Source organism: Carassius auratus, chromosome 32 (genome assembly GCF_003368295.1).
Source record: "Carassius auratus strain Wakin chromosome 32, ASM336829v1, whole genome shotgun sequence".
Classification (NCBI taxonomy): domain Eukaryota; kingdom Metazoa; phylum Chordata; class Actinopteri; order Cypriniformes; family Cyprinidae; genus Carassius; species Carassius auratus.
The window spans coordinates 12,253,917-12,273,193 of NC_039274.1; the positions used below are offsets into that span (position 1 = coordinate 12,253,917).

The 19,277-nt window shown below is 37.0% G+C and overlaps 1 protein-coding gene across 1 annotated transcript in view; it reads left to right on the plus strand.

Moving 5' to 3' along the window:
- Positions 1–19,277, plus strand: part of LOC113051607 (glycine N-methyltransferase-like) — a 78,718-nt gene that overhangs the window by 44,157 nt on the left and 15,284 nt on the right. The window contains exons 3-5 of the mRNA XM_026215504.1: positions 3,449–3,562; positions 3,632–3,774; positions 6,390–6,514. Of these exons, the coding sequence (XP_026071289.1) occupies positions 3,449–3,562; positions 3,632–3,774; positions 6,390–6,514 (382 nt within the window). The remainder of the gene's footprint in view (positions 1–3,448; positions 3,563–3,631; positions 3,775–6,389; positions 6,515–19,277) is intronic.

Sequence of the window (19,277 nt, forward strand, 5' to 3'; positions counted from 1 at the left end):
CATGAAAACCCAAAATACCTATCTCAAAAAATTAGCATATCATGAAAAGGTTCTCTAAACGAGCTATTAACCTAATCATCTGAATCAACTAATTAACTCTAAACACCTGCAAAAGATTCCTGAGGCTTTTAAAAACTCCCAGCCTGGTTCATTACTCAAAACCGCAATCATGGGTAAGACTGCCCTCCTGACTGCTGTCCAGAAGGCCATGATTGACACCCTCAAGCGAGAGGGTAAGACACAGAAAGACATTTCTGAACAAATGGGCTGTTCCCAGAGTGCTGTATCAAGGCACCTCAGTGGGAAGTCTGTGGGAAGGAAAAAGTGTGGCAAAAAACGTTGCACAACGAAAAGAGGTGACCAGACCCTGAGGAAGATTGTGGAGAAGGACCGATTCCAGACCTTGGGGAACCTGCGGAAGCAGTGGACTGAGTCTGGAGTAGAAACATCCAGAGCCACCGTGCACAGGCGTGTGAAGGAAATTGGCTACAGAGAAGCAGCACTGGACTGTTGCTCAGTGGTCCAAAGTACTTTTTTCGGATGAAAGCAAATTTTGCATGTCATTCGGAAATCAAGGTACCAGAGTCTGGAGGAAGACTGGGGAGAAGGAAATTCCAAAATGCCTGAAGTCCAGTGTCAAGTACCCACAGTCAGTGATGGTCTGGGGTGCCATGTCAGCTGCTGGTGTTGGTCCACTGTTTTTTATCATGGGCAGGGTCAATGCAGCTAGTTATCTGGAGATTTTGGAGCACTTCATGCTTCCATCTGCTGAAAAGCTTTATGGAGATGAAGATTTTGTTTTTCAGCACGACCTGGCACCTGCTCACAGTGCCAAAAACCACCGGTAAATGGTTTACTGACCATGGTATTACTGTGCTCAGTTAGTTCTCCTGACCTGAACCCCATAGAGCAGGGATCCTCAAATCTGGACCTCGAGATCCACTTTCCTGCAGAGTTTAGCTCTAACCCTAATCAAACACACCTGAGCATGCTAATCAATGCCAATGAATGTCTTTGGGATCATTAGAGAATCCCAGACAGGTGAGGTTGATCAGGTTTGGAGCTAAACACTGCAGTGCATTGGACCTCCAGGGTAAGATTTGAGGAAGGGGGCCATAGAGAATCTGTGGGATATTGTGAAGAGAAAGTTGAGAGACGCAAGACCAAACACTCTGGATGAACTTAAGGCCGCTATCGAAGCATCCTGGGCCTCCATAACACCTGAGCAGTGCCACAGGCTGATTGCCTCCATTTCACGCCGTATTGAAGCAGTCATTTCTGCAAAAGGATTCCTGACCAAGTATTGAGTGCATAACTGAACATAATTATTTGAAGGTTTACTTTTTTTTTGTATTAAAAACACTTTTCTTTTATTGGTCAGAAGAAATATGCTAATTTTTTTAGATAGGAATTTTGGGTTTTCATGAGCTGTATGCCAAAATCATCAGTATTAAAACGAAGAAGACCTGAAATTTTTCAGTTGGTGTGAAATGAATCTAAAATATATGAAAGTTTAATTTTTATCATTACATTATGCTAATTTTTTGAGAAGGACCTGTATATGAAGATGAAACTTTTTTGTAGAAGCATTAACTATACCACATTATATACGAGAAGCTGCAAAAGACACAGGAGAAAAAACATGGCGACATTAACTTTTATTTAAATACAATGAGCAGTAAATTGCGTCACCAAAAATGATTGAGGTCATGTACATATATTGTGCGATAAGTCAATATGACAGGACTAGGTAAGTGGAGATCCCCGTTTTGAGTGGGTGTGTTTAAATGGGTGTAGAAATATGTGTAAGCAATTTTTTTGTACAAATATTGGGATTTATAAAAAATAAACTTGGCGTAAATATGTACCATGTGTATGCACTCATTTTCCTGGAGTGAGAAACGTAATGAAAAAAACAATGATTCAATGTTTTCATTTGGATTTACACGTTTACATAAAATATTCCACTCTCATTAATGGAAATAAGCATTGAAATTGCATAAAATCATTACGCAGAAGTTAAACAAAAATGAAATTAATTTAGACATATTTTGATAGTGGATGCGCTTGATCACTTTTCAAGGTGGCATGCTAATGTCAGGGAGGAGTGTTTTAGGTGCACAAAAACTCCATCTTTAAATTAAACTACAAATCTCATGTTATGAGAAAATATTTTTATTGAGAACAGTGATGTGCACTTCGATATTATGGCAGACATTGCTGGATTTAGCGGTCGAACGGTCTATTGTTCATCTTGGATAGGTCCAGTGATAATACCTTACTGTATACAACCACAGCTGCACAGAGGTGGTGATGTCGTTGTATGGTGTTGTATAGGCATCTCCACAAGTTTATGAAAAATACCACTGTATCTGAAGAATAACACATTGAGAAAATGGTAATTTGCATGTTTCCTTGTTAAAAAAAACTGTCAGTGAAGTTAGACAATAGTATTTACATTGCAATATTTTATATAGTCTGAGAATAGCTAAAAGATGTTCACCTTATCAGCAAAACTGCATAAATGTAATTTGATTTAATTGTTTAAAAAAATGTAAATACTATTTGGCCAGTGGAAAATAATGACTTCCACTCTATTCTAAAATATTTATCTGAAAAACTATTTTAATCAGTTTTGTATTTATGGATATTTTGATATATTTATTCTGAAACATAACATGGATTTAAGCAATAATAATTGTGACCCTGGAGCATAAAATCAGTCTTATAACACTGGTCAAAATGTTATATTTTTTTAATGCCAAAATTCATTAGGATATTAAGTAAAAATCATGTTCCATGAAGATGTTTTGTAAATTTCCTACTGTAAATATATAAAATTTTTAATTTTTGATTATTAAATATACATTGTTAATAATTCATTTGGACAACTTCAAAGGTGATTTTCTCAATATTTATTTATTTTCACCCTCAGATTACAGATATAAAAATTTTTGTATCTCGGCCAAATATTGTCCTATCCTAACTAGCCATACATCAATGAAAAGCTTATCAATTTAAAAAAAATGACACTTAAGACACTTAAGGTTTTGTGGTCCAGGGTCCAGGGTCACAATTGTGTATGGCACAAATGGAATTTATAGTCCATATCTCATATTTCCTTTGACGGTGTTGAACGTGGTGTCACATGGATGGAATATGCATGGAAATGAAATTCTGATGAGGTTATGCATAGTAAAACTAGGCATTTTATCTCCATATATGGTGATCTCGAGGAGGAGAAAGGATTGAAATTCATGTACACACATTCTTCCCATGACTGGGATTTATAAAGGGATTTTTGTGCAGGTTCTGGTTTACGCATGGCTTTATAAATCTGAAAACCTTTTGTGCCTACGTTAAATCTAGTATTTGAGCATTATGTACACTTTTAGGATCAAATCTACATTGAGTTTTATAAATGAAACCCCTGGTCTTTTTATTTCAGTAATTGAGGAGGCCAACTGGTTAACATTACCAGAAGATGTAAAAAAACCTGGAGATGGATTTGATGCAGTAATTTGTCTAGGCAATTCATTTGCTCATTTGCCAGACTTCAAAGGTAAGAATACAATACCAAAATATGTTTTAATATTTTTACGGATTTATCTATTTTTATCATGTTTTACAGGGGACCAGAGTGATCAGAAGCTTGCTTTACAAAACATAGCCAGCATGGTGAAACCTGGAGGGATCCTAATCATTGACCACCGTAACTATGATTACATCCTTGAGACTGGCCAAGCACCCCAAGGAAAGAATATTTACTACAAGGTAGTTAAAAACCTACTGCGGTGTGCTGACCTCATTTTCAATGAAACAGGAAGTTAGAGCGAGACGTATCGCGTGAGATTTCCCCTTTTAAAAATAAAAAATAGCCAATAGTGTTTCCTTTATGTCACAACCACAGTTTTATAAAAGAATACATTTAATACATTACTCCTTTAGGCCGTGTTTACACCTGGTATTAAGATGCATTAAGAACGCTAAAGATAGGTGTAAAGGAAGTTTGAAAGGTTTTGAGCTCGTCTACTTTTGATCATTTACAGAAATAAGTTGAAAATGCATTCGAACAGATTGTTTCATGTTGATTCACTCATGTGATCGAATGTGTTTGAACGGCCACTAAAGAGTGCCTCCTCTCTTGCCTACCTATCATTACTTAAATTATAGGACATGAAGCGTGCCAGCCAGCCAGAATTTAAACTACTGAAATTTAAACTTGGTATTAAAGGTGCCACAGAATGCAAGAATCACTTTTATAAGGTGTTTGAATACAGTTGTGTGGCTGCAGTGTGTGAAAATAACCAGCCTATAATGGTAAAAATCCAAATAATTCATAAACGGTCTCTCCACACTAGCAGGTCCAGGTTTCTCAGTACTTTGACAACATAACCGGTGAAAGACGCTCTCTGTCAAGTCACCTTTATTTATATAGCGCTTTAAACAAAATACATTGCGTCAAAGCAACTGAACAACATTCATTAAGAAAACAGTGTGTCAATAATACAAAATGACAGTTAAAGGCAGTTCATCATTGTATTCAGTGTTGTCATCTCTGTTCAGTTTAAATAGTGTCTGTGCATTCATTTACAATCAAGTCAACGATATCGTTTCACCGGGCTGCGAAGAAATATAGTGCTGAGTATCATCAGCAAAACAGTGAAAGCTAACACCATGTTTCCTGATGATATCTCCCAAGGATAACATGGATAAACACGGACTTGGCAGGAGCAGCAGCTCATTTTGATTTAAAGGGGACAAACACAAATAACTGCACGTTTTATTTGTTTTATACGTTTAACATACCCAAAAAGTGGCATTTTCAACATGCTTTTAAAAATGATCTGTCTTCATTCCCAGGTCGACATCACGCAAAAAGCCGTCCCCTCTCTCACGAACTGCAGATAAAGATATATGGAGAACATGCATGTGGAGTGCTAGTGAGACTCCTACATTTATCTTTGATTCGTAAAATGTCCCACGACTGGAAATGCTTTTCAAAAGAAAACCCACCACTTCAGGTTGACTTTGCGCCAGGCCATTCTCTGCAGACTGATTTAAATATTGCACAGGAAAGATTGATCCGATCGGTTATCCAGATAAAAAAGTCAGTTGATGTTGCCAAGTGTAAATGCGCCATGTCCTGATTGACGGTGATCGCATGTTAATAATGCCAAGTGTAATTACAGCCTTAGATTCAAAGATAAGAAAAAGCTCATTCACCCACCTATAGACACTTCCTTCTATGAAATTAGGAAAATGTTCGGAAATGGCTAAAAGAGACTGATTAAAACACCAGGTGTAATCGGGAAATGTGTCTTGTGTATTTGTTATCCGATTAGTCAAAATGCATCTTAATACCAGATGTAAACAGGGCATTAGAACTGTTACTAGGAAAAAAACTGTGATACTTTTCAGAAATACAGTTTGAAAATGCTGGTGCATGGCGCACCGGTGGTATCTCCTTTCCTCATAATTTCTGTTTATAATGCAGAAGACGTCTAACCAGTCTTGCGATGTTTGTTTCCTTCATCACAATTTAAAATACAGCATTACATACATTTTGTTGTCTGTGCTGACTCGTGCATATGATGATATCACTCTGTGATATCATGTCTGTGGACCAGAGCACACTGTCCATGCTGTGGAGGTTTGCATGACTTCATTCACCCCGTTGGAAGCATGTTTAAACATGTTATCACTCCCCATCCTATATATAGTGTAATATGTGCCATTTGCCATATATATTAGTGAAAAGTTCAATATAATTTTCCATATTGGCATAAGTGGGAGACTATAAGTTTTGAATTCTTATATCTTCTAAATGCAAATTTTGTTCATGTTTTGTAGCAAATTAGCTTATAGTAGTAGTAGTAGTAGCCCTTTATTGTCACTAGTCACAAGTACCAGCTAATTTATAGATATCCTTAAGACTAACATATTCATACTAAAAACTCTCTGAGTTTTGATTTTATGGTGCCTTTAAAAATCTAACTTTGTACTTGGGACCAGAATTCACTACATTTTGTTTTAAGAATAACCTATAGACTATAATTGTGATTGGCTTTTGTCTGAAATCATCCACTTGGTTTATCTTTTTTTTTTTTTTTACGTCAGGGCTTAGCTGCAAAAATGTACAAAAAAAAAAAAAGTTCTCATCAAAATTTTGTCAGCATACCCTGCCTAAACATGACATGAATTAAAGGTGCAGTAATGCATTTTCTGAGAAACAGTGAAAATGTAAGTTATGCAAAATGCAAACAAACAGTTCTGTGAATATTTGCTAGCTGTCTGTTCTGTTTTATGAGAAACAAAGAATTTTATTTTTATTTTATTTTATGCCTTGAAAATAGCCTTTGATGCTGACGTGGCACTATACTTTTCAGAGTGACATGAAACAGGACATCTCCACCTCAGTACTGTGGGTAAATAGCAAGCCTCACATGATCACACTGGACTACACTTTGGAACTGCCTCAACCAGAGGATGTTCAGACTCCACCTGATGCAAGGTACTGTGACCTGAGCTTTTGGTAGGGTCCGTTTTTGAGTGGTTGTGATCTATCTAATTATAGATTACTAATCTGTCTGTCTATCTGTCTACCTACATACCTACCTACTGCTACTACTACCACCACTACCAGTCAAACAAATGCAGGCTTGGTGAAAAGAAGTGTAAGGGAAATTGGTCAATTTAGCTCAAAGGGAATCATTTAAGATTTTAAAGGGAATTTGAACAGAATCAGTGTTTCACGGCTGATTTCACTGAGACGCCCTGCAATTCACTGAACGAGCCGGTTAACATCAAATCTGCACTGGATATTAATATCCAAAGTATAGTGAAAACACTATCAATTAGCACAGTAAAAAGATCGGCAGTTTAAGACATTAACTTATAAGCACAAAACACAAGATACTTCTCCTTTCAATATGAATAAGGCTTTATTAGATAAATCTAAGACATATAAACTAATCTTACACATAAGCACACACACTCACACATTCATACAAGTTGCAGGAAGATAGAAAGTTAGGGAAGAATGAGTTTAAGAGAACGAAAATGTACGAAAATTATATTAGATACAGCAGTATAGATCAGTCTGGAGGTACTACTTGCTAGGGCTGCACGATGTGTCGTTTAAGCATCGATATCAGATGTACGAATCCACGATAGTCACATCGCAGGATGTGCGATGTAGGCTGTAGTAGTTGATCCGTTATTAACTGTATGGGCCAGCTGCTCCCCGGCCCTTGACGAATGTGATTCGCGGATTAATTGCACAGCTAAACCATCATAGAGTGAAAGTTTATAATTGACAGGACTGAAAACCACATGCAAGTTTAACAGGGCAGAGAGAGAGGGAGCGCGAGAGAGACAGAGAGAGAGAGAGAGGGCGCGAGAAAGACAGAGAGAGAGAGAGAGCGCGTGCGAGACAGACAGAGAGAAAGAGCGTGCGCGAGAGAGACAGAGGCCGGTGACACACTGGCTGCGTGGCGTGAGCGTCGCGTGTCTGAAGCGTCCCAAAACCGTGGTGGCTGCCTTGCGTTTTCTGTGTCTTCTGTCTTTACACACCAGAACCGTGCCTGACGCGGCGCTGGGCTGGAGCGCTGCTGCTACAGAGAGAGCACGCGCGAGAGAGACAGAGAGAAGAGTACATTAGAAGTACCATCAAAGTTTATAGAAATGTATATGGATTTATTTTGCATGTAATTTTTTTCTTTTTTTCTCTTATGAATATATGTATTTTTGTTTTGTTTATATTCTGATATGTACAATGCTTTGGCAATATGTACCTTTGTATGTCATGCCAATAAAGCAATATGAATTGAATTGAGAGAGAGAGAGAGAGAGAGAGAGAAACCGAGAGAGAGCAAGCCGTTTTCAAACAACACAAGCTCTGTCTTGCTCTCTCTCCCTCGCGCATATTAATCAATTGACACTATGGTGTCGATGTTTAAATCATTTAAAATGAGAATGTAAGTGTGCTCACCCCATTTGTTTGTAAGAAAAAATATCGCAATATATATCGCAGAAAAATAATGTCATTTTTTCCCAATATCGTGCAGCCCTACTACTTGCGTCTCTTGTATAAAGGGGGTTTCCCGATGTCGCTGATTGGCTGGAAGTTCAGTAGTCGCTGAAGTGACATCTTAGGAAGTTGGCTGACGATGGTTGGGCGTGGGCTGGTTGAAGTTGAACGTGCATTCGAGGTCAGACTCGGAGACAAGGCATTACAAAACTTAACTCAGAACACGAGACTCTCGAACGGAAAAGAAAAGAAACTAAAGTGAAAGGACAGAAGTAAAGTTTGACAAGACTAGGTGGTGTTTCTTCTCATCGAGGCTAAGTAGCTGCAGGCGTGCAGGCCGACGCAGGCTGGAACCACGCTCAAAGAACTCTTACAGCTAAATTTGATTGTGTCCTGAGCATTTAAACTGGCCTGTTGGCCACACCTCAAATGTTGTCTTGACCAATCAGATATTGTCTTGGCTCGGGGGTATCATAAATCATATGTTATCTTATCAAGGACGTGGTCCGAATTTTCCCACTCTTGCAGGGTATAATTTCGGACATGATTCCTATAACAAGAATTTGATACATTTGACAAATAACTGATGGTCAGGAATGTCTCAAGCAAGCAGACTGAAGCACAAACATACTAAACATGAATATGAATCCTTAAGCTATCCCGTAGTTATAAAAGACATACACAATAAGTGATTATAAACATGATAGTCAAATGTGTGGGTTACATATAAATGAATATGGAGTTAAGCGATGGACTGATATTCATTTATACGGCTAAGAACTTAGCATTTTATACTAAGTCTTGCCTTTCACACATGACAGGGGATACCGCTAGCTTTTGCATAAGCTTGCTGAAGGAGCTGTCTCAAAAGATCCCTAGTAGCAACACCCTGTTAAGATAGGTATCTGAGGATACATAGGTGGAGTGGCCCCCTAAGATGAACGGGGCTTTTACCAACTCAAGATAGGGCACAAAGCAACGGTGCAAAGCCCACACCATATAGGATTTTAGAAAGAATGCAGAATACTAGCGTGCAAACTTACCACAGTGTGTATTTCAGAAAGTGTGCAAAGACTTCACATGCACAATTACCATAGCATGGATTTTCAAATACTGTTCTAAGGAGGAGCTCTCGTGGCACTCTGACAGGGCAGCTCATTGATGGAATGGTGCATCTCAAAACAGTGTGCTTGAGAGTCATCAACTTGATCTGTGGAAATAATATTGGAGTGGGGAAAAAACAGAGAACTCTGTTTTATACAGAGTTCATACTGGTTCTTTATATTTACATTTACATTTATTCATTTAGCAGACGCTTTTATCCAAAGCGACTTACAGATGAAGACAGTGGAAGCAATCAAAAACAACAAAAAGGGCAAAGATATATAAGTGCTATAACAAGTCTCAGTTAGGTTAACACAGTACGCGAAGCAAGAGATTTTAAATAATATAATAAAAAGAAAACAGATAGAATAAAAAAATAAAAAAAAAGAATAGAGCAAGCTAGTTAGAGGTCTTTACACACACACACACACACACACACACACACACACACATATATATATATATATATTAGTGCTGTCAATCGATTAAAAAAAATTAACTAATTAATCGCACAATTTTTTAAAATTAATCGCGATTAATCGCGATTAATCGCAATTAAAAGACTGAAACTTTTTGGATATTTAAATGTAAATAATTAATGTAAACTCAAGACAAAGAAACTATTTAAATTCAAAATATGATTGTTTATTGGAATTTTTGTTTAACTTGTAACACAGATTTTCTCATGTAAACAACATACCTGCAATAAACCATCAATATCCTCCAAATTAACTGTTGGCTTGAAAGCCATATTTATTACAGAAATAAAAACACAGGCATGTAAGTACCATTTGAATTTCAAAACAATCAATGCCAATAAAAAACAAAAATGATTTCCATGTTGAATTCTAAGTGGACTGCAAAAAAATTCCAAAGTATAGTCATTGCCAGTGCTTTAAGTGGGCCGGTACACACCGGTACTCAGTACCGCCACTTCCAAATATAGCTCTTGAGCGTACCGCCACCTCTCCGTGCGCGCAGAACGTGCTTGTAGCGTACCGCTACGCTCATTTGGACATCTGTTTTAATAGAGGTTTTAATCTTTTACCTGGACTGCCGATTTTCAGAGCGCCCTTCACAATGCAAGCTTCCTAATTCATCCCACCCAGAGCAGAAACTACATTACCCATTCACCCTTAAGTTACACAAGTGAATAGCGCATGTGTCGCTTTTCCCACTGTTAAGTGTCAACAACTCAACGTGGCCGGAGAAGGTGTGTGAAACTCGTTGTGAGTTATACTAAAGCTAAATCTTGAGTATTTATTGTCTGATAAACATTAAAAACTGTCTGCTGAGGTTGAGTCGTCCTGCAGCCCCCGCTGGCTGCTCATTGGCTGCAGCATCTTTTTTCTAAGTTCTAAAAAAAATACCGTAGACGGCAAGGCACAAATTTAGATATTCATTTATCTAATTAATCTATAGCCTATGCACAAAGACAATATGATCTTTTTGTCCCCTTTTTGTTTTAAAGCTTGATGAAGAGAGAGAGCGCAAGTTGCTGCAGCTGCGAGGAGGACAGTGATGCACGCGTACAGGAGTGATTGACAGTTCGCGGCACTGTGTACAAAAATACTCCGCTACACAATTATTTCTTTATTTTCGTTTAAGCTTATTAACGTTAGCGTTACAGAAAGGTCTGATTTACGCACTGTTACAGTCATTGTTTTTTTTTTTTTTTTTAAACAATGACATTTGAGTTCATGATTTTAATGTTGCTGTTTCTTTGGCAGACTAAATGAAGAGTAATGTTTCTTGTGGCAGACTGAAGAGTAATCCGGCAGAGTTTTATACTGAAACTCTCCGTCTAAAAGTCCTTCCTTGGTCTTATCCATATTTCTTTGCACGTTGAACACACATAGGCCACAACTGGAAATAAAAAAAACTGCAACCGCGTTAATTGCGTTATTTTTTTTTAACGCGTTAAATATTTCAAATTAATCGAATGCGTTAACGCGCTAATTTTGACAGCACTAATATATATATATATATATATATATATATATACAATAGCATAATAAATGAAAAGAAAATAGAATACAAAAAGATTAGAAAGGTAGTTAGATTTTTTTAAAGAATAGAATTAGAAAAAGTGAGTGTTAAAGTAAGAGGGTCAAATAAAGATGGAAGAGATGGGTTTTAAGCCGATTCTTGAAGAAATGCGTGATTCAAACAGAACAGTCAGTGAAGACGAAGAAGAGAAAGACGTGTTCTCCTGGTGCCTGTTTATAGTTGCGCTGGTAGTGACATCAGAGGATGTCGCCAGCCAACAAGTTGGTGTTTTTTCAATGGATGCTTGAGATACGGGTCACAACAAGGTGTTCCCCATAGCACCCCCTAGAGGACGCAGTAAGATCTACTTAACGCCATTGGTTCCTCAAGCTCTCAGCAAAAATTCGAACTTCACCCGTGTCCACTCAGACAATATGTCTGGAAAGGCTAATGTTTTTTGTGTTTTTTTCTGTTGTTTTTTTTCATTTAGCCAATATACTTTTGTACATTTTAAATATCCTGTGCATATGCACTTAATCGTTTATATCATGAGATTTTGACCAAGTTAGGCCCAGGATGGGCTCCTGATACCCAGTTAATCCCAGGAAGGGATCCTGTTCCCCAGTTAAGCCCAGGAAGGGCTCCTGATCCCCAGTTAAGCCCAGGATGAGCTCCAGCCCCAGATCTTGCTCCAGTGTCGGCTCCAGCCCCAGAGTTTGCTCCAGTGTCAGCTCCACCCAGAGCTATTATGGCTGTCGCCTGGGTCCAGCTGGCGACAGCCATAATAGTTCCAGATCCCATCTCTCTTCTCCATGGCTCCTCCCACCATCAGCTCCACCTTGGGCCATTATGGCAGTGGCCTAGGTCCAGCTGGACTCCTCCTGCTCCATATCCCTCCTGTCTCCTGTCTCTGCTGGTCCCATCCAGCCCCTTCTTCATCCGTGGTTTTCTCATCCAGCCCTGAGAGGGCTTCCAATTCCCCAGTGCTGGTTTCCCAGTTAGGCCCAGGATGGGCTCCTGTTCCCCAGTTAGGTCCAGGAAGGGCTCCTGTTCCCCACTTAAGCGCAGGATTGGCTCCAGCCCAAGAGCTCGCTCCAGTGTCTGCTCCAGCCCCAGAGGCCGCTCCAATGCCTGCTCTTAGAAGGTGTCTTCTTGCGGCCACTCGTCCGAAATGACCACCCTCCCATCTGTCTGCTGGCCCCCTCCCGGGAGTCCGTCCTCCACCGAAACCTCCTCCCAAGTTCCCACCCATTCCCCCTCCCCTCTGTTGTTCCATGGTGCGAGATCGAACCTTCCGGCAGGGAGGAGTAATGTCACACCCCTGGACTAATTATGTTGTGTTTTCCATTCCCCATGTTCTCTGTGACCCAGTTTCTGTCTCCCATGTTTGCTTAATTTGATTCCAGGTGTCTCAAGCTTCTTCCATGTGTTCCATGCCCCCATTAATTTAGTCATTCCTCTCATCTGTGTTTCTCCAATTATCTTTTGTATAAAAGTCCTAGTCATTTCAGTCTGTGTTTTTTTAGGATTCGTTAATGAATAGAAAGCTAAAAAAACATAAATGATCGTAAGTCAACATATTGAATGATTTCTGAAGGATTATGTGACACTTAAGACTGGTGTAGGCAAATCAAGTCAAGTCGCCTTTATTTATATAGCGCTTTAAACAAAATACATTGCGTCAACTGAACAACATTCATTAGAAAAACAGTGTGTCAATAATGCAAAATGACAATTAAAGGCAGTTCATCATTGAAATCAGTTGTCATCTCTGTTCAGTTTAAATAGTGTCTCACCAACTCCATTGGTGACAGAATGGAGAAAAAAACCTTGAGAGAAACCAGGCTCAGGGCCTGTTCTCCTCTGACCAGACAAAACCAGCAGTTCAATTCCAGGCTGCAGCAAAGTCAGATTGTGCAGAAGAATCATCTGTTTTTTGTGGTCTTGTCCCGGTGATCGTCTGAGATGAGGTCTTTACCCCCTGTATCTGGGGCTCTAATTGTCCTGGTCTCCGCTGTCTTTTTAGGGCTGTAGAGGTTCTTTCTAGGTGCTGATCCACCATCTGGTCTGGATACGTACTGGATCTGGGTGACTGCAGTGACCTTCTGATCTGGATACAGACTGGATCTGGTGGCTACAGTGACCTCGGAATAAGACAGAAACAGACTAATATTAGCGTAGATGCTGTTCTTCTAATGATGTAGCAAGTAAATAGGGTGTTATGGGAAGTGTTCCCGGTTCTGGTTTACCTAATTAGTGCAGCCTAAAAATTATTTTATGGATTTAAATATTAGAAGCATATTAGTGTACTATGTGTAAACCAGATTAAAGAGATGGGTCTTTAATCTAGATTTAAACTGCAAGTGTAATCGGGTTCACGTTTTCTGCGTGTGTGAAGGAAGGAGACCAAGGGTCGACGTACTGAGGCTCGAGGAAGATTTTATTGTTTCAAAGAGAAAATAAAACCGAAAACAAAGTCGCGCCAAATGCGCATAAACATTTACGTTCGTTCACTCGTCACTAAGGTTTCACTTTCATCGCTGCTGCTGCGTCCTTCCCCGAGTCCTCAGGTCTCTCTCCCTCTGCCGGTCCTCGGGCGGCTTAAATAGCGCTTCCCCACGGCAATCACTATAATGAGAACCAGGTGTACAATCTGTATAAGTGGCCATCAGCACTTATTTGCATCGTAATTCATAGTAAATGTTGCATTTCTAGCAATCTCAGGATTTTCTTTAACTGGCAAACAAAGTTAAATCTTTTTTTTTGTTCTTGTTATTCTTATTCTTCTTACTCAAATTATTCTTATTGTATTTTCTAGTGCTCAAATAAATCACTTATACGATGTCTAAGTTTCTGTCTAGTGTTTTATAATGGAAAAAAAACTGCAGTGGTATGTTTAATGACTAAATAGTTTGTAGAAGCCTTCAATACTATTGGGAAATATATTTTCTTAAATTTGGGGGGTGGGGGTGTAGACATAGTCTCATAAAAATATTTGCAGGAGTCTCATTTTTCATGAATATTATTCAGATTTGAAATAGAACCTCATGAGGTATGTGACTTTCAACCCATTACTTTTCTAGATTGCTCCAGGTATCATCTCATGTATTTTCATATCAAATAAAAAAATATTTAAGTGTGGTAAAAAAAAAAAATTCAAGGCACTTTAGTGTATATAACTTTTAATATTTTTGAGCATTATCAAATTTAGTTGATAAAAAGTAAAACCCAAAAGGTCTTCTTTCCAAAGACACCAAAATTATGTTTGTAACACACTGAAGTAGGAAACTGTTACAATTATCTAACAAATAGGAGCTTTTCAGTTACCCTGGGCTATTTTTCATCATCATCTGCCTCTCTTACATATGGGACCTGCTATGTTTTCATTGTATATGCTGCCAACTGGATCTATCTTTAGTAAACATGGTATATCGTTAGAGGGAATAAAGGGTAGGTTGTCTCCAACAATTTGATTGATGAGGGTCATAAAAGCCATCTGTTCTGGACACCTGTTTGTACACCCCCCCTCCCCTCGCTGTACACCCCGGTGACCTAGATATGAACTTATGAACCTAAGATGAACTTACGAACCTAAAAAGGAATTTCGGTGAGGGATGGGGGAAAATGTGTTGGGATCTATGTGCTTTTTTTTTTTGTTAAACTCTGAAAAGGGCGAAATCATGAAAATGGTATAAGGGGATTTTTTGTTAAGGTTTTAAGTACACAGTGCATTTCAAGAAAAAGCTTTAAAGAGGAATTTGTGATGTATTTGGAGACGTTAAAAGGAATGAAATGTCCCAAAGCAAGATTTTTGTATTCTTCATTAAAGGACTTTGGTTTTTCTTAATGTGAAAATCTGTTACTCCCCTACTTTTTCGTTCTTTATCTTTTTCTTCAGTGTTGTTTTATTTATTTTACATTTATTTAGTTTTATGATGTACAGAGTGTGAACGAAAATTGAATGTAATCTCAGACCGTATTTGTAAATCTACCAGTAAAGTACTCCTTTATGTTTTTAATGTTTAAAACTTTGAATAAAAAAGAAATAAAAAAACACCCACAAACACATACCTCTAACACCTCCCTAATAATGTTGGTCACAAAGGTTTAAATGTATGTTAAAAGAGTTAAACAAAGTAACGTTTTTAATAAAAAACACATCAGTTCTTATTTGATGAAAACATTCTACCTGGTTTTAATATTAGACCGATGTTTTTACTTTAAAATTGGGTTAACCTATACCATTTTATTTTCATCTCAACAAAAATTCCTTGTTGGAAATTTTTTTTTTGTTTTATTTCATTTTAAGTCACTCACACATACTTTAGTATTCTAAATCCTTGAATACGTCTTTTATTTTGTCAGTATTAACTTCTATCATTGCTATATCGTTGCTATATCAATTAAAACATGCATTTAGGCATACACAAATCTAACTGGAATGAAATGTTTTGGAATGTCTTTGATTTTCTTGCCAAAGAAACTTTAACAACATTACAGGAGAGGCTAAATATTTCATCTCAAGTAGTGCGTAGAAACGCGTCTGGTGTCTGGAATCTGATGTCTTTGTGTTTACTGTTACGACCATGTCAGCGAAGATTGTAAAACATCTAAAGGTTTTTGGGGTTTCCAACTCAACTGTTATCTAATTAGTTTTCCGGGGGTTCTGGTGTTGTAAATGGTCTGCTGCAGGTCAGCTAAAGTTTAAAAATTTATGTATTCACTGATCAAAGGGGTACAATTTAAACTTTATGGTTTAGGCCTGTGATCGTGAGGTTAGCTAAAAGTTCATTTACTGGTCAAATGGACGTGAAATCTTTTAACAAGTCAGACCATATAGGAATATGTAGTTTAATTCGAGTTAATTTAGTTTATTTTAGTTACATTTATAATTTTTATTAACCCCTAGATCTTTCAACCTCAACATAAATGTACCGAGAGTGCAAACAAGTACACAAACACAACCATACAATCATAAACACACACACACACACACACACACACACACACAAATGTAAACATTACAGAAAACATGAACATGCAAACTAAATAAATACTAATATACACTCAAACAAGTACAAAAATACACAAACAAACAAAATAGGTCACAAACACGAACATATCTATATAAGATTGAACATGAGTTGTCCTAAGTTTTCTTTGAAACCAAAAGTGTTTGTTGGTACAAATGTCTGACAGAAATGTATACAATAGATTAGACGTCCTTTCTCAATTTCCAAATGGTGTTGTTAACCATGATGTTTAAAATAGTTTTAAAAAAGTATTATTTTTTAGCTTTCATGCAGGATTCATGTCAGCACTCAAGTGTTTTAACAAGAGTCCAGAGACAGATGAAAATAGATGTGTGAAGAAAAAAAAATGTAAGAGGTTTTTAAGGATAGACTAAATGGTTTAGATTGTTTAAAACAATTGAGTTTACGCATTTCTCTTGAATGTGTGTACGGTAACCGTTGCATACATGAAGCAGAACAAATACATAACTCATGAACGCATTGTGGTTAATAAAAAACACTTATTTATCTAGCATAACTTACTTTCTTTTCATAACAATAAACATTCTTACGACTTTAACAACTGCAAACAAACGGTTTGGTTGGAAAAAAAATAAAAAAATAAAAACATATTGTGTTTTCTTAGTTATAATGCGTATAGTTTGTAGTAAAATCACATATGTAAGCTAAAAAAAAATTCTTCCAAACCATGCTGCTTTCACAAATCTAAAAGTTTAAAAAGTAATGTAACTGATAACATTTGATTACATGTTTTAAGACTTGTAATGTTTTCAACCGTTAATCTTTTGAAACGTGTAAACAGAACAGGGGTTAACATTAGAGTACTCAACAACTAATGACCGTCAGACTTTTCAAATCCTTCATCACTTAAATTAGGATTGTGATCATTTCATTTTAAAGCACAACCACCACGAAATCAGATTTGCTTGGAGATTAAATACATATTTAAAAACACAACAAGAAAGTTTAACAGCTATGATACTGTTTTTAAATCAGGTTTTTGCACACCTATGAAGGGAAATGCCATGGCATCTAACAACGGTTGGTAAATCGGTTCAATTTAACAAATAAATATACATCGGCCAAATAGGAAATAAGCATACGTCTTTAACTCATGAAACATCTGACGCATATTTTAGAGTATTTAAGGTGGTTTATGAAATATATCAATGAAATCTGTAATCTGTAAAAATATTCAGATGTAACATTTTCATAATTAACCGCAATTTAATTATTTTTCTCACTGACTGTAACTGATTACATTTATTTTTTATCAAATTATATAATTTAGCTATATGTAACTAGTTGACCCCCTAACACTGATTATGCGTTTTAACAAGAATAGTTGGTGAAAGAGTTCATTACCATCTTTAACTTTAAAAATGCGTACAATGTCCACAAACAAGGGTTTGCTCTTAAAACAAGCCCCAGACACCGACTTGGAAGCACCGTAACAAGTATAGCCATTGCAGAAATTTGTTATAGAGATTCAGTAAGTTAAACTCTGGATGCACGATTGACCGACTTACGTTTGCCATATTATTACTTTTTCTAAAGATAAAGACAATTATTTGGTTTCAGGACACACGAATCCTAACGCCCAATGGTTCACAAGATAACATGACAACTGTTGCTCCATTACAGCATAGTCAACCCATTTTAGCCTGTTTTAGCACATGTATATCGTATTATTGTTGAATATAGTCGTTTGCTCTAAATATGTGTTAACAGTTATTTTATTGTTGTTATATGTATTATATGTTTTTGTTTTACAAATTTAATATGTTTACCTAATACCTCATTCAAGCTATGTAGATCTTCAGGTCAGGGAACTACAATACCCATCACACACCTCAGGCTTCAAACATGCCTGTCGTGAATACATACTCATATTATATGTGGCAACGCTCTAAATCATTGGACATCTGATTAAACGCATACGCAGATAACCTAAATAAAAAGACTCATATTCTTTTCTGTGATCTGTTTTAGTGATGCAAAGTTCGATTCACTTCTGAAAAATTATTTATTTGGACAGTTTGGTTCAATGAACCGATTCATAGGGTCTTTAAGTCATTTTCGCAGTTACGTAGTACACTTTTTTTTTCTTCTAACAACTGAAGAGTCATTTTTATTTCTGTGAATCATCTAAATAAATGTAATTGTGTGAACACATATTGTTGGTTATTATCTTTTGTTCATTTAAGTTAATTCTGAAACATCTAAATAAAGTTAACTGTGTGAACACACATTAGCGGCTATTGTCTTTTGTTCATTTAAGTTAATTCTGAATCATCTAAAAAAAAAAAAAAAAAAAAAAAAAAGTTAATTGTGTGAACACATATTGGTGGTTATTATCTTTTGTTAATTTAAGTTAGTGATGTTTGTGTTTGCAGTTTTATGCACAGTGTCTCTGTCGTTGTTTAGTTTAAACATCAGTTTTTAGTCAGTTACAAAAGTGTCAGGCATTAAGTTTTTGTATTTTTAATTCACCTTATTATGACAGAGTTACAGGTTTCGGGTGTTTTTGAAAGTGTAAGCGGTGAAAACTTAAATGTGACCGTCGAGTAACGTTAGCTACTCAAACGAAGACAAATTGTGTAAGTGTTCATTAAGATGCAGAAATGAAAATAAGCGTACAAATATTAATAATGACAAGTACAATATAACCTAAAAACACTATAGCCCCCTGCTAAGTATACCTAAAATTTTCTAGAGCGGTGAGATATTTACATTTACTGTACATTTATTCATTTAGCAGACGCTTTTATCCAAAGTGACTTACAGATGAGGACGGTGGAAGCAATCAAAAACAACAAAAAGAGCAATGATATATAAATGTATAAATAAATATATAAATGGGGCTTGTTTTAAGAGCAAACCCTTGTTTGTGGACATTGTACGCATTTTTAAAGTTAAAGATGGTAATGAACTCTTTCACCAACTATTCTTGTTAAAACGCATAATCAGTGTTAGGGGGTCAACTAGTTACTAGGGGTGTAACGGTTCACGAAATTCACGGTTCGGTTCGATACGATACACTGATGTCACGGTTTGGTTCGGTTCGGTTCGATACGTTTTAGATACAGCAAAATGTAAAAACATCTCAACTTTTCAGA